The sequence below is a fragment of the Nesoenas mayeri genome (genome assembly GCF_963082525.1).
Source record: "Nesoenas mayeri genome assembly, chromosome: 8".
In the NCBI taxonomy this organism is placed as follows: Eukaryota; Metazoa; Chordata; class Aves; order Columbiformes; family Columbidae; genus Nesoenas; species Nesoenas mayeri.
Genome location: NC_137554.1, coordinates 24662366 through 24674291, shown reverse-complemented (window position 1 = coordinate 24674291; position 11926 = coordinate 24662366). Strand labels below are relative to the sequence as shown.

Genomic DNA, 11926 nt, shown 5'->3' with positions numbered 1-11926 from the left:
TCCAACCATCTGTCAGTTTATCCTTTCAGATGTTATTTTAACCCGTGTTTTGCATGCTGTATGTCTGGGAAAGACGCTGTGTCTTGCCTTTAGCTTGCTAGGTAGCATTCGGAAGTGTTGGAGGTTTATTTGTCTATTCATACGGTGGACAAATAATTGAAGGAACCTTCCTAAACTTAAATGGTGTAAAACCCACCAGCTAGATGCAGATCAGTGCATTGATTTCATCAGATCCAGCTGAGGATCTGGTGGTTTTCTCCCTGTTCTGGCATCTCCAGATTCCCGAGGTTAAATGTACCAATAGAGGACAATTTGTGAGTGTCCTTCTGTGGCAGAGAAGGCTGTTTTGGATGCATGATGTTGTATAATTATTGAAACCATTTCAGGTTTATGATACCTTACATTGCTGGTCATGTTTTGGCCTTTGAAACTTCTTTTTTTGGTTTCTGTGACATGCGCTTTTTACTTTTTATTACACAGAGTACTGGCTGGGAGGTAGGTAACTCCATTCTAGTTAGTAAAGAACACTAATAGATTTTTCAGATGACTCACGCCAACGCTTGCCCACATGTGCTAGTTGTGGGTATTTCTGTTGCTGTCTGCTGTTAAAACAATTCATTAACCAAAGAAATACCAATAAACCGATTGTGGTTGTAGTAGGAAATTCTTCGTAAGAAGCTCTAGGTAGTGCATGGATGCTGACGTGTTCCACTAATGAGGTTCTTTGGTGAATGAGCCACTGTATCATCACTAGTTTGTTTTTATAATTTGTTTATATTTCTTTTCATCAGCATTGACACAGAAAATCATCCCTTCATACCATATTTTCACCCCACCCACAGGGGTCGATTTAAGCAATAATGCTCAGAGGTACTGAAACACAAAACTCGTTTCCTGCGCGTACAGACCATATCTCGGAGAATGGGCTGCTTCATTCTGCTCATTTAAGAGCAATCAGTTCATTAAGTAGCTGTTATCTGACAGTAAAATGGCTCAGTTGTGTTAGCTGGAGTCAGTTTTGCTGCTTTCGTTTTTATCAAGGCCGTTGACTGATGTTTCTACAACATACACCACGAGAACCACACAATTGGATTAAAGATGGGCAAAGCCGTCGGCTTCATCCGCAGCAGAGAGAGTTTGGTAACTCAGGCCCTCGCTAAGTCGACACAGCAGGCACATGAGCATCCAGAAGTCTCAGAAGACATTGTAAATGTTTTGTGAAGATGATGTTACATTATTTGCTTAGACTTCAGCTGTCCAGTTAATCTCTGCTCTTCTGTGAATCAGGCAGCTCAGCGTGGGCCATCTCCCTCCATGTTTCCGCAGCAGGAGAGCATTTAAGTCCACGCTTCCCAAACTGGGGCTAAGAACAAAATTCTTTTGCGTTGTGTGATGTAAATAATTTGGGCAGATGATACCTGAATATCAGTTTTAGTTCCAGCCTAGCAAGAAATTAAGTCTGGTAGTTTAAAAGTAATCCAGAGAACATGTGGTGAGGAGTGTAAATGATCTGTGTCCAATAGCCAACAAATGTGAAGGCCTGTGAGCATCTATTTTGATTAGTCTGTCCCTAAATCGACCCCTGAAGAAAATCCTGTCATTGGTTATGATTCTAACATCACTCAGTCACGTTTTACTGCATGGTAAAAGACACCCATGGTTTCTGTTCTCATCTGTTGTTGTGCTCCTTCATGGCCACACTTTTTCTGATCTTTGTGCTTTGTAGCTTTCAGATTTGTTGCATGTTTTGCCCTTTTTCCTTGTTTTAAATACTTTAATGGATGCTCACCCTTTTTTTATTTTAGAGTTTATTTGCTGCCAATTTGCTGCTTGTTTGTTTTTTGGAATTTCCCTAATTAAATACTTTCTGTTTTCTCCTCTGTCGCCCTGGTTGCTGACCCTCCTCCCCACTCTTACTATTGTCTGTTGTGGTAAGTTCCTACTTGTGGATTTTTTTCCCCCCCTTTCTCCTTTGTTTTTTTTCCCCTATTTGTTTTTTGTTTTACACTATGGAAACCCCAATTTCATTTTACCAAAGAGCTATGCCAACAGCAGGACCCCACCTCATGTCCCAGGGCAAGCAGTATTGCCAGCTACAAGCACCCAAGTATCCTGAGTCTGACACCTTTTCCAAGACATACTTAATCACAAGTGGTGGGTTTTTCTGCTTGTGTGTTTTTTTCATTGAATAAACGTAAAATTAATTCTTTTTGTTTAACAAAGTTATTAGGAAAAAGCCTTTTCATGCTACGGCATGAGAATTCAAAAACGCAAGTATGCAAGGTGAGGTTGCCAGTGACTAGCAACAGGTGGTACCTTCCAAAAAATCAGTATTGGAGGACTTGTGATAGTTGGCAACACTGCAAAGGACCTTGGGTTAAAATTGAGCAAGAAAATAACAACGCTCAAGTTCGGTAAAGATGGTTGGATTTTGCATTCTGCACAGTGTGTACGAAGGAATTACTTCTATTCCCACATCCTTCGGGCTGGCTCTGCCTCCAGGCAGCTGCTGCTGCTGTGTTGGTCTTGGTGAAGAAGGCAGATGTGATCACTCCTGTCTCTGATTTTTCAAATCTTGTTGGCAAAGCTTTTTGTGTGTGTGCAAGAGATAACTCTCAAACTTGATTCCCAGCAATTTTGAAAGGTATTTACCATGCATAATAACAAACCATGAACCTTCATAAATCATGATGGCTGTTATCTGCTCTGCCAGTTCTGTAATGGCTATTCAGTGTTCACCTTCATTCTCTTCTCCTCCCAAAGACCTATTATTTTTCATAAAATAATAGGAGATAAAATGCTTTTAATAATTTCTCCCTCATATCTGCATTTTTAGCTCTTTTCAGAAACAAGACCATGGAGTATTTTTAAGTTATTTGTTTTGTTTTCTGTACTGTGATTAAATAGACTTTGGTGTTGGCTAAATTTCAGTTAAAAGATCCCAGTACAGAGCCATCCTGGATTCTTAACACCAGGCAAGAAACTGAGCTCTCCAAATCTCACAGCCCAAAAATCACTCACCAACTAGGTAGGAAAAAATAGATGAGTTGGAAGAGCAGCAGCATGTCTTCCATTGATGGGGCCTGCCCTGTGCCCAGGGACGGGGGCAGGATCCCACCAGCTTCCACATGGAGCATGCCGGCCCTGTGTGAGGTTTGGGGAGATGTTTTGTTTGGCTGTTCCCCTGGAAGGGATTAAAAGACACAATGAGGTTCTCAGAGACATGGTTTAGTGACAGTGTTGGGCTAACAGTTGGACTTGACCTTGAGGGTCTCTTCCAACCAAAATGACTCTATGATTCTGTGCTACTTTGGGAAAGGAGCCTATAACATTGAGGTTGATTTTTAAAACAATAGCACAGGAAGCTGGAAATACTGGGCATTGTGGGATTTTAGCGTGGGGAACATTGTCCAAAACTGTGGCTTTGCAAAGGTAGTGATGAGTAAACGGAGGATTCTGTAGGCTACTCATTGCTATATCGGTCCAGAGGGATGGGCACTGGAGAAGGACAGGAAGCCCAGGGGAACTGCAAACAGATGTTGCCAGGTGTTAGTTCCAATCAAACAGTAACCACTTTGGAGCTGGGGCTGGCACCAGGAGGTGCTTCTGGAGATGGCTGTGGGGTGACAAAACCCTGTGGTCAGCACTGGCAGGAGATGGATGAAAACCCCTCTCTGGACAAGGGTTGGACTAGGTGGCCTTTGAAGGTCCTTTCCAACCGAAACTATTCCATGATTCTGTGATTCTAGGGATGCTAGCGTGACAGTGCTTTTTCCAGTCTGCCTGAGGGTTTTTTTTTTTATTTTAGTTTGCCTTGTTTATCCTCTTTGCCTTCCATAGATTATGTTCACCATCACCACAAAAGATCCGTTTTGCCATAGCAAAACACTGAAAAAAATATCGTACATGGCAGCCAAGACGTATGTCAGTGCTGTTTGAAACCAAACACTAGCCCAGATTCAGAAACATTAAATGTTATATACTATGTTATATACTGTGTTATATACAGACTTTCTCGTGAGAGTAAAGGTGAACATTGTAGAGTTTCTTGCTGAAAGGCATTTCTGGTTTGTGCATGCAGCGTGCGTTTTTTTAACAAAATCAAAGGTGCGATGTATTTTTAAAGCGTTTTTCTTCTCTCTCTCTTAATCAGATTTTCTTCGTTACTTTATCCAGCAAAAATCTTTCTTGTTTCTCTACTTTTGTTGCATTTCTGGGCCAAATTCACCACTGGCTCCCATGGAAGCAGGTACATGATAGAGCGAATTGCATCTGCTTTCACCAGGAGTGACTTTGGCCCTCTGTACTAGACATTAGTTACTAGAAGAGAACGTAACCCCTTCCAGTTGACACGCTATTTAAAAAGCACTTGCGCGTGTGTGTGTGTGAGTGAACTGTACATTGACTTCAGCCCAATCCTGCAATTACTTGTGAGTGGATAATTTATGGGGTGCTCTGATGTGGGTCATTTAAGGGGTATCTGTGCAATATCCCCCTGCAGCTACAGGCTACGGGCTCAGGGCTGTCCGCAGAGGGTTTGGAGAGCCCGAAATAATTACCCAAATGAAGGGAATTGCCTTGGACTGTTCCCCAGAGATGTCTGACACCTCCAGACTCTTCCTGGGCTGAGAAAAGTCATTGCAGGGTTGGGCTAATGGTCATAACTGATTCATATAATTTCATGTTGGTTTATAATTTCATTGCGGTGTTTGCTGCTAAAATGCATTCATGCTGAGTTCCAGGTGTGTTTTTTCTTTCCCTTCTTTCTTTCTATTGTTTTTTCCTTGTTTTTTAATTTCTTTTATATTTCGCATCAATTCAGGAGCCTGCCTGCAGCCATGCTTGGGGGTGTGCATGTCTCCACACTGAAATAACCGTCTGTTTCTCCAAACCTAGGATGGAAAGAGGATGTTTGGCACCTACTTCCGGGTTGGTTTTTATGGAACTAAATTTGGAGACCTGGATGAGCAAGAGTTTGTTTACAAGGAACCCGCGATCACCAAGTTAGCTGAAATTTCCCATAGGCTCGAGGTGAGATGATCGTGGCTGACCTCAAATTCTGTCTGGGAGTTGCAGTTTAACTGTTTTCCATTAGTTATTGAAGAGCTGCGTTGCCAAATTACGGGAAGTGCTGGAAATTAAAATCGTTGGGCAAAAACCAGCTCTCTGCCTCTTGGAGGCTGATGCAAAGCTGAGCTTAGAGAAACAGTCACTTGGCAAAACAGTTTGCAGAGACCTGTGTGGTGGCCAGAGCTGAACCCGATGTCTTGCCTGTCTTGCATCCTGTGGCCAGGACCACCTCTGCAGCTGGAATGTGAGGAGAGGAATCCCACAGGTTTTCCTTGATCTTGTAGCGAAAGCTGCAGACCTGCTATGATCATTCCGGACTTTGTGGTGGATCACACCTTGTCTGCACTTCTTGTTAGCCTCCTGGTGTAAATAGGGTGACCTGGGCTGGAAAAAAGGTTGGGATGCCTTTCAAGATCTGCCTGTGAGAAAGTACTGCATTTTGCTGTGATTTTGTTGCTTTCGTAATGTTCCTGTCCTAGAGATTGAAGCCTCTAAAGTAGCTGAATTTCAGAGCCCCTGAGGGTATCACAGGTCTGAAGTTTGTTTCAGGCATGAACAGGCAAAAGCAACTCCGATTAATGTAACTGGGGCTTGGGCGCTGCTCCAGGCACCACCCTGTGATCATCTGTACCAAGTAATGGTTAGTCTGGCCTGGTTTTATGCCAACTAACCTGCGTCTAGATAATGTCTTAGCACAATTTGGGGGACAGCAGAGGTCAGAGACTGTTCTCATCTGTGCGGAGGTGAAGCCATCCCCAGCAGCAGGGGAGGACCAGGCTCTGGGCCGTGCCATGCTCTGTGTCCCTAGGGCCAGAGGGCAGACCTGACCCTGGATTATTCAGTACAACAGATCTGATGTCACGTTGTTGCTCACAACAGTTCAGCTGCTGTCACATTGAGGTGAAAGCAGCAGTGTTGTTTGAGATTTAAAAAAACCTGAATTCCGAATCTGGCCATTCACCCAGCCCAGCAGAGCCACACTCTGATGTGGCACCTGATTTCTAGGCTGATCCCATGTTGACCCCAGTTTTCAGCTGAGTTCACAGACAGCCAACTCACTCAGATGGCTTGTTCAAAACCACGCAGCCTGTCTGTGTGCAGTTGGAAGGCTCCCGAGTTCTCCTGCCTTCCAGGGCGTTAGGCTTGTTTTTTCGTGTTGCCCCTGGAATGTGACTGATTTAATTCTGGGATCAGCAGATCACATTCAGCCCCAGCACAGCTAATGTTGGAGGCACATGGAGCTTCACCTCCGCTGAATAAGCCTTTGTCCCTCCAACCCCCATCTCTGATGGCTGCATTTGATGGTTTATTTCAATGTATTTGCTCTTGATTGTAGGGATTTTACGGAGAACGGTTTGGTGAAGATGTGCTTGAAGTGATTAAGGACTCAAACCCTGTGGACAAATGTAAACTAGATCCTAACAAGGTAAGAGCACAAGTACAGGTTTAGAGGTAGAACCGGTCCTGAATGTGTGCAAACGCAGTGGAACAAATCTGCCCTGAATTTCACCCAACAGGCAATGAAATCCACATCCAGAGCATCTTGTGACTGCTTGAGATGAGAGTTGGGGAAAACCATCCCAGCAAAGGAATGCAAAATTAGGCAGTGGTGGGTGGGAAGAGAGATGACAGGACAGCAGAGGCCCAGGCTGCATTGGCCTTTTTCTTTCTTTCTGGGTGCATGGAGGGGAGTTTGCCATTCTCTGGCCTCTGGCTTTTTTGCAGCTGCAGCATCTTGTCATTCTTGTGCCATGTCCTTTAGGCACAGCAGAAATAGAATCATAGAATGGTTTGTGTTGAAGGGACCTTCCCAGCTCCCCCAGTGCCACCCCTGCCATGAGCAGGGACATCTTCACCAGCTCAGGTTGCTCAGAGCCCTGTCCAGCCTGGCCTGGGATGTCTCCAGGGATGGGGCATGCACCACCTCTCTGGCCAACCTGGGTCAGTATTTTACAACGCTAGAATGCCTAGTGGCTTAGGGCAGGACATTATCTGCAAGGAAAGGAAGGAGAAGCTTCATGTGAAGAGCATGAGAGGAGGAGGGCAGTGAGCTGTATTTTACCTGGTCCAGAAACTGCTGAGCAGTTACCAGCACCCCTAGTCCTTGTCTGTGTGAGTGTGATTTTTCTGAGTACAGGCAAAAAAAAGCAGTCCTAGTTCTTCCAGAAGTGCCTTCAAGACGAAAGGAAGCAGACTAGGTGATTGCACTGCTAAAAAGCAGGGCGTAGGGCTCAGCTCTTCCCCCTGGTGCTGTTCCTCACTGTGCACACCCGGGTTCCGTCCCGCAGGCCTACATTCAGATAACCTACGTGGAGCCATACTTCGACACATACGAGATGAAGGACAGGATAACTTACTTTGACAAGAACTACAACTTGCGGCGTTTCATGTACTGCACACCCTTCACGCTGGACGGCCGGGCTCACGGGGAGCTGCACGAGCAGTTCAAGCGCAAAACCATCCTGACGACATCCCATGCTTTCCCGTACATTAAAACCAGGATAAACGTCATTCACAAAGAGGAGGTGAGGCCTGTGCTGTCAGGGGCTTCCTGTGTTTGATGGAATGTTGCTGAAACTCATGCACAGTGTACTATTGTATGTGTAGTTTAATATCACAGCCATGTCCCTTCATGCTGTCACATTACACAGATGCACCCTCCTGGTTATCACCAGCCTGCCTTTCCCTTCTCTGTTAAAAATGCAGAAATTTGGCAGAGAGTGAGAGCAGACAGCACCATTGTGAGCTGCTCTGGCTGTTCACTGCAGGGACTCTGCACCTGAGTTTAAGAATGCCTTGTTTCTATTGAGCTTTTCCCTGTTCCTATTCAACCTGAACTAAAACCAGACCAATTTAGTAATGGAGAATGTCACCTCTTTCACCGGTGTATCCAGTTGACAGAGTCCTGTAACCCTGGCTGGCTGGTTGGAGAGACTGCAAAGGGACATGAGTCTGCCGCTCAGGAGCAATCTCAGAAAGCACTTGAGTACCCAGAGGTAGAAATATATTTAAAAATAAAATATTTTTCTTGATGTTCCTAAATCAAGACTGAGACAATGTGTTTCTGAAGTGCTTCTGTCCAGACTGTCCTATCAGTGTTCTCCACCTCTTCAGTGGGAGACCCCAAAGTGACCTTGGTGTTTCTGAAGGTCTGTGTCTGGTTGGCAGTCTCAGCCGTAACAGGTATCCTCTATTCTGGCTACTTCTTTAGATCATTTTGACGCCCATTGAAGTTGCCATAGAGGATATGCAGAAGAAAACACAGGAACTGGCTTTTGCAACCCACCAAGACCCCGCGGACCCAAAGATGCTGCAGATGGTGCTGCAAGGATCAGTAGGTACCACAGTAAATCAGGTGAGGATCACTGGCCAAGCTAGAGACACTGGGGTATCATATATCATATTGTATACGTATCACTCGGTGTGATGGATGTTCAGCGTTGGGCCTTATTTATTAAAATACCTGGGATTTTTTTCCCCGATTCAGTCTGTGGGATGTGTTTAAGGTCACTGGTTGGTCTAGGCCAGCTGCTCTCAGTGACTTTGCCATTTGCGTAAGAGTCCTGAAAATGTGGTTAAATCTGGAAAGTGGCTGAGGAGAGACAGCCCCCCCTCAGTAACCTGCTCTTTCCTGGCATTCACAGTTGTTTCTCCCTACTTCTCCTTCTCCTTTAAAAAACAGACAGAGAAAACCAAACCAAAACCAAACCACAACAACAAAACAAAAAAGGTGGGGTGGGGGAGCCCACAGAAACAATCAACCCTCCCCAAAAAAAAACATTTTAAAAGTTTTATTACTTTCCTGTTGGTTAGACAGGCTCTGGTGGGTGGAAGTAGGATTGTGTCCTGTTGTGGTTTTTGAACAAAATGGAAAGCAAAGCTAGTGAATGGAGAAAAATGGAGGAAAAACTGAGGGAGCATGAGTAAAGCTCTACTAATGCACAAGCTGGAAAAAAAGCAGCCAGAGTTCCAAGTTCTGGGTTCAGTTTGCAGTGCTGGCAAACATTTCCTTGGTTCCATCTGCATTGTTTAAACTTTGTCTTAGTTGTGAGTTGAGCAGATTTTGTCGAGAGTCCTTATAAGAGAAAACAAATGTAGAATCTCTGCGTTTTCTCACACTGTTTTCCAAAAGCAGAGTCTTATTTAAAACAAAAAAGAAAAGCTTAGAAGAGATTCAGTTGTCATGATGTTTGGTGATTTATGCCAGATTTACCAGCTGCAATTCTTCAAGGTGCATTCTGTAAGGAAATGTTGCATTTTATGAATGTTTCTATATGCAAGAAGTTTCTCCAGTTACTGGATATGACAGATGGTTCCAAGAAACTTAATTTTCTCTTCTGCTCCTAAAAGGGACCATTAGAAGTTGCACAAGTTTTCTTGTCTGAAATACCCAATGATCCAAAGCTCTTCAGACATCACAACAAGCTACGGCTCTGTTTCAAAGACTTCACGAAAAGGTATGGAGTATTGTCATCAAACTGCCTGCCAGATGCAGTTAGTACTACCACATCAGGCAGGAACATGTAATGAAAAATAACATGAAAATAGCACGGGGGTGTCCAGAGAGAGGAGTATCCATGGTGTAACTCTGTCTCTCTAGTTGTCTACACAGCTGCCCAGGTGTTTTCCTGTTTCTCTGGTGCTGCTGGTCCGTGGCTTCAGGGGCTGAAGTCGTTTGGCTTTGCTGTTGATCAGGAATTAATTAGTGATGACAGTTCAGTTGTGAGCAAGTTCTTGTCTCAGTAAACACAACTGGCCACGCTGGCACAAGTGAACTCACAGCTTGGCCAGGGCAGGAGAAACTGCTGAATTGGCCAGGAGGTTTCATTTCCTTCTGGGGTGAATTTCTGCAAGCGGAGTGGATGCACACTGGCAGAATTCTCCTAAGAAATGTGCTGGCTGCTCTACTTTTCTCTTGAGTAATGCAAACTGCATCTTTTGCAAGCAACAAGGAATTAAATATATATTTATAATTGAAATAAAAATAGATCCAGTGACAACATAGTTTTTTCATGTGTGATAGATGGCATTGGTGATAAAGTTCTTTTCATACTTTTTGTTTAAATTATATCTTTGCAAGTAGAAGAGTTCCTGATGAACACCTCAGTCTGCTATTTGTTAACCTTTCCTGAGGAAAGCAGTAGATCTATATATCTTTAAATCCTCTTGGACTGGAATGGGCTAGGTGGAGATCAGCTTTTCTCTTCAGAGAGGATGAACATAACTGGAGAGTAAATTAAAATAAAAAAGGAGTTGTCACTCTGGAAATGAAATGGAAATTGGAAATATGACACTCTCTCCTTTTGCCATGGACAGCAAGTGGTTTAGCGAAGTCTTCATTACCCAAAAGACAAGATAGAGAAGGATATTATGTGTCATACCAGAGGAACAGAATTAATGTTGTTGTACTATTAACCTAAGAAGTCTGTAGCAAGCAAGTCCCTTTTTTATGTGCCCAAGTTTCACAGGCTTTTATTTTCTAGATGTGAAGATGCTCTGCGCAAGAACAAGAGCCTCATCGGTCCGGACCAAAAGGAGTATCAGCGAGAACTTGAAAGGAATTATCACCGGTTAAAGGAAGCTCTCCAGCCTTTGATAAACAGAAAGATCCCTCAGTTGTATAAGGCAGTGCTGCCGGTCACTTGCCACAGGTGGATATTTGATTTTACTCTTTCAGCAACGATAAGGAGGGTGTGAAACTGGGCACTGGGGTGTTTGATCTTCTGGTGAACCTGTGACATCTAGTTGTTTTCAATTATGGCTCTTTTGGCTGAGTCCGTCCCTTTCCTTTTCTGTCCTGACTCCAGAGCACATCCCCTTCCCAGCAGTTATGGTAGGTGGTGTTTGCAATGCTTCTTTTGTTCCTCATCTATGACAATTTTTAATTTTTTTCGTCCTGCATCCCATTTGTTTTAGATTCAGATCCACCCCCAGTGTGGCAGGACTTTGACACTTGTTTGTTCCAAGTGGAACTGGGATGAGGAGCTCCAGGGGCAGGCAGGTTGGAAAAATAGTTGATGTTTTCCATGCTGGAAGATCAGTAAGCTGGAGTCGGGGCTTTTTTTTCATCTGCAGTGAGACTGAGCATAAAAAGGCCACTGGGAATGTATGAAGCAGGTCAGAACCTGTAGCACCGCGATCCCCTTGCTGAGCAGGGTGACTTTGGGTACAGAAAGTTTCTAACAAGGCTCTGGCATTTCTGTAGTTGAATTTGATGTATGATATTTTTGTGTCTGCTGAACACTGCAGGAAGGTGACCTTCCCTCCTTATCCAGCTTCAGGACGTTTTAAGCTCTCCCCAGATCACGTACTGTGTGGTGGTGTTCTGTGCTAGAGTCAGTTTTCGCTGGTTGGGGATGGTGGGAGTACCAGTGCTTCCCTCCCCACCCAGCTTGGACCCTCACAAGCACTTTTGTCACTGTATTTCCTATTAATATTATTGTTAATTATTATTATTTCCTAATCTTGTCAAATTGAGCCTGTGCAGGGGGCCTAATACAGGTATTCCAGGCAAATTCCATGTAGAGACTCAGATGAAAGATTTTAAAAAGATCTCAGTAGTGCAGGTGGTTTATGCTGCTTCTCTACATACACGTGATTTAAACTCTCAGTTTTTGTCTCAGTTGGATAATCCCAGATACAGACCCAAACCCAACTCCTTTGAAAAGCGATGAGTTAATGTCAGTGGCCTTAATTTTTGCAGTAGCCAGTTGTAGAAAATACTGGAAATCAAGTACAGAATCATTCATCTGACAAGGCTTCTTATTTCATCATGGAAAATATGAGCTCATAACTGTATTTTCTCTCCCTCAGAGACTCCTTCAGCAGGATGAGCCTTCGCAAAATGGATATCTAA

At 44.0% G+C, this 11926-nt stretch overlaps 1 protein-coding gene across 6 annotated transcripts in view; it reads left to right on the top strand.

The window, feature by feature from the left end:
• Window positions 1-11926, top strand: part of DOCK7 (dedicator of cytokinesis 7) — a gene marked incomplete at both ends in the record, with an annotated part of 100095 nt that extends 88169 nt beyond the window's left edge. For 3 of the 6 annotated variants that reach the window (XM_080349044.1, XM_080349042.1, XM_080349043.1), the window contains 8 exons: window positions 481-495; window positions 4906-5031; window positions 6407-6496; window positions 7359-7595; window positions 8282-8425; window positions 9421-9527; window positions 10554-10721; window positions 11884-11926. In XM_080349044.1, coding sequence (XP_080205170.1) covers window positions 481-495; window positions 4906-5031; window positions 6407-6496; window positions 7359-7595; window positions 8282-8425; window positions 9421-9527; window positions 10554-10721; window positions 11884-11926 — 930 coding nt within the window. Of the gene's footprint in view, window positions 1-480; window positions 496-4896; window positions 5032-6406; window positions 6497-7358; window positions 7596-8281; window positions 8426-9420; window positions 9528-10553; window positions 10768-11883 lie in introns of those variants that run through there. The other 3 variants (XM_080349041.1, XM_080349040.1, XM_080349039.1) reach the window with 3 other exon arrangements.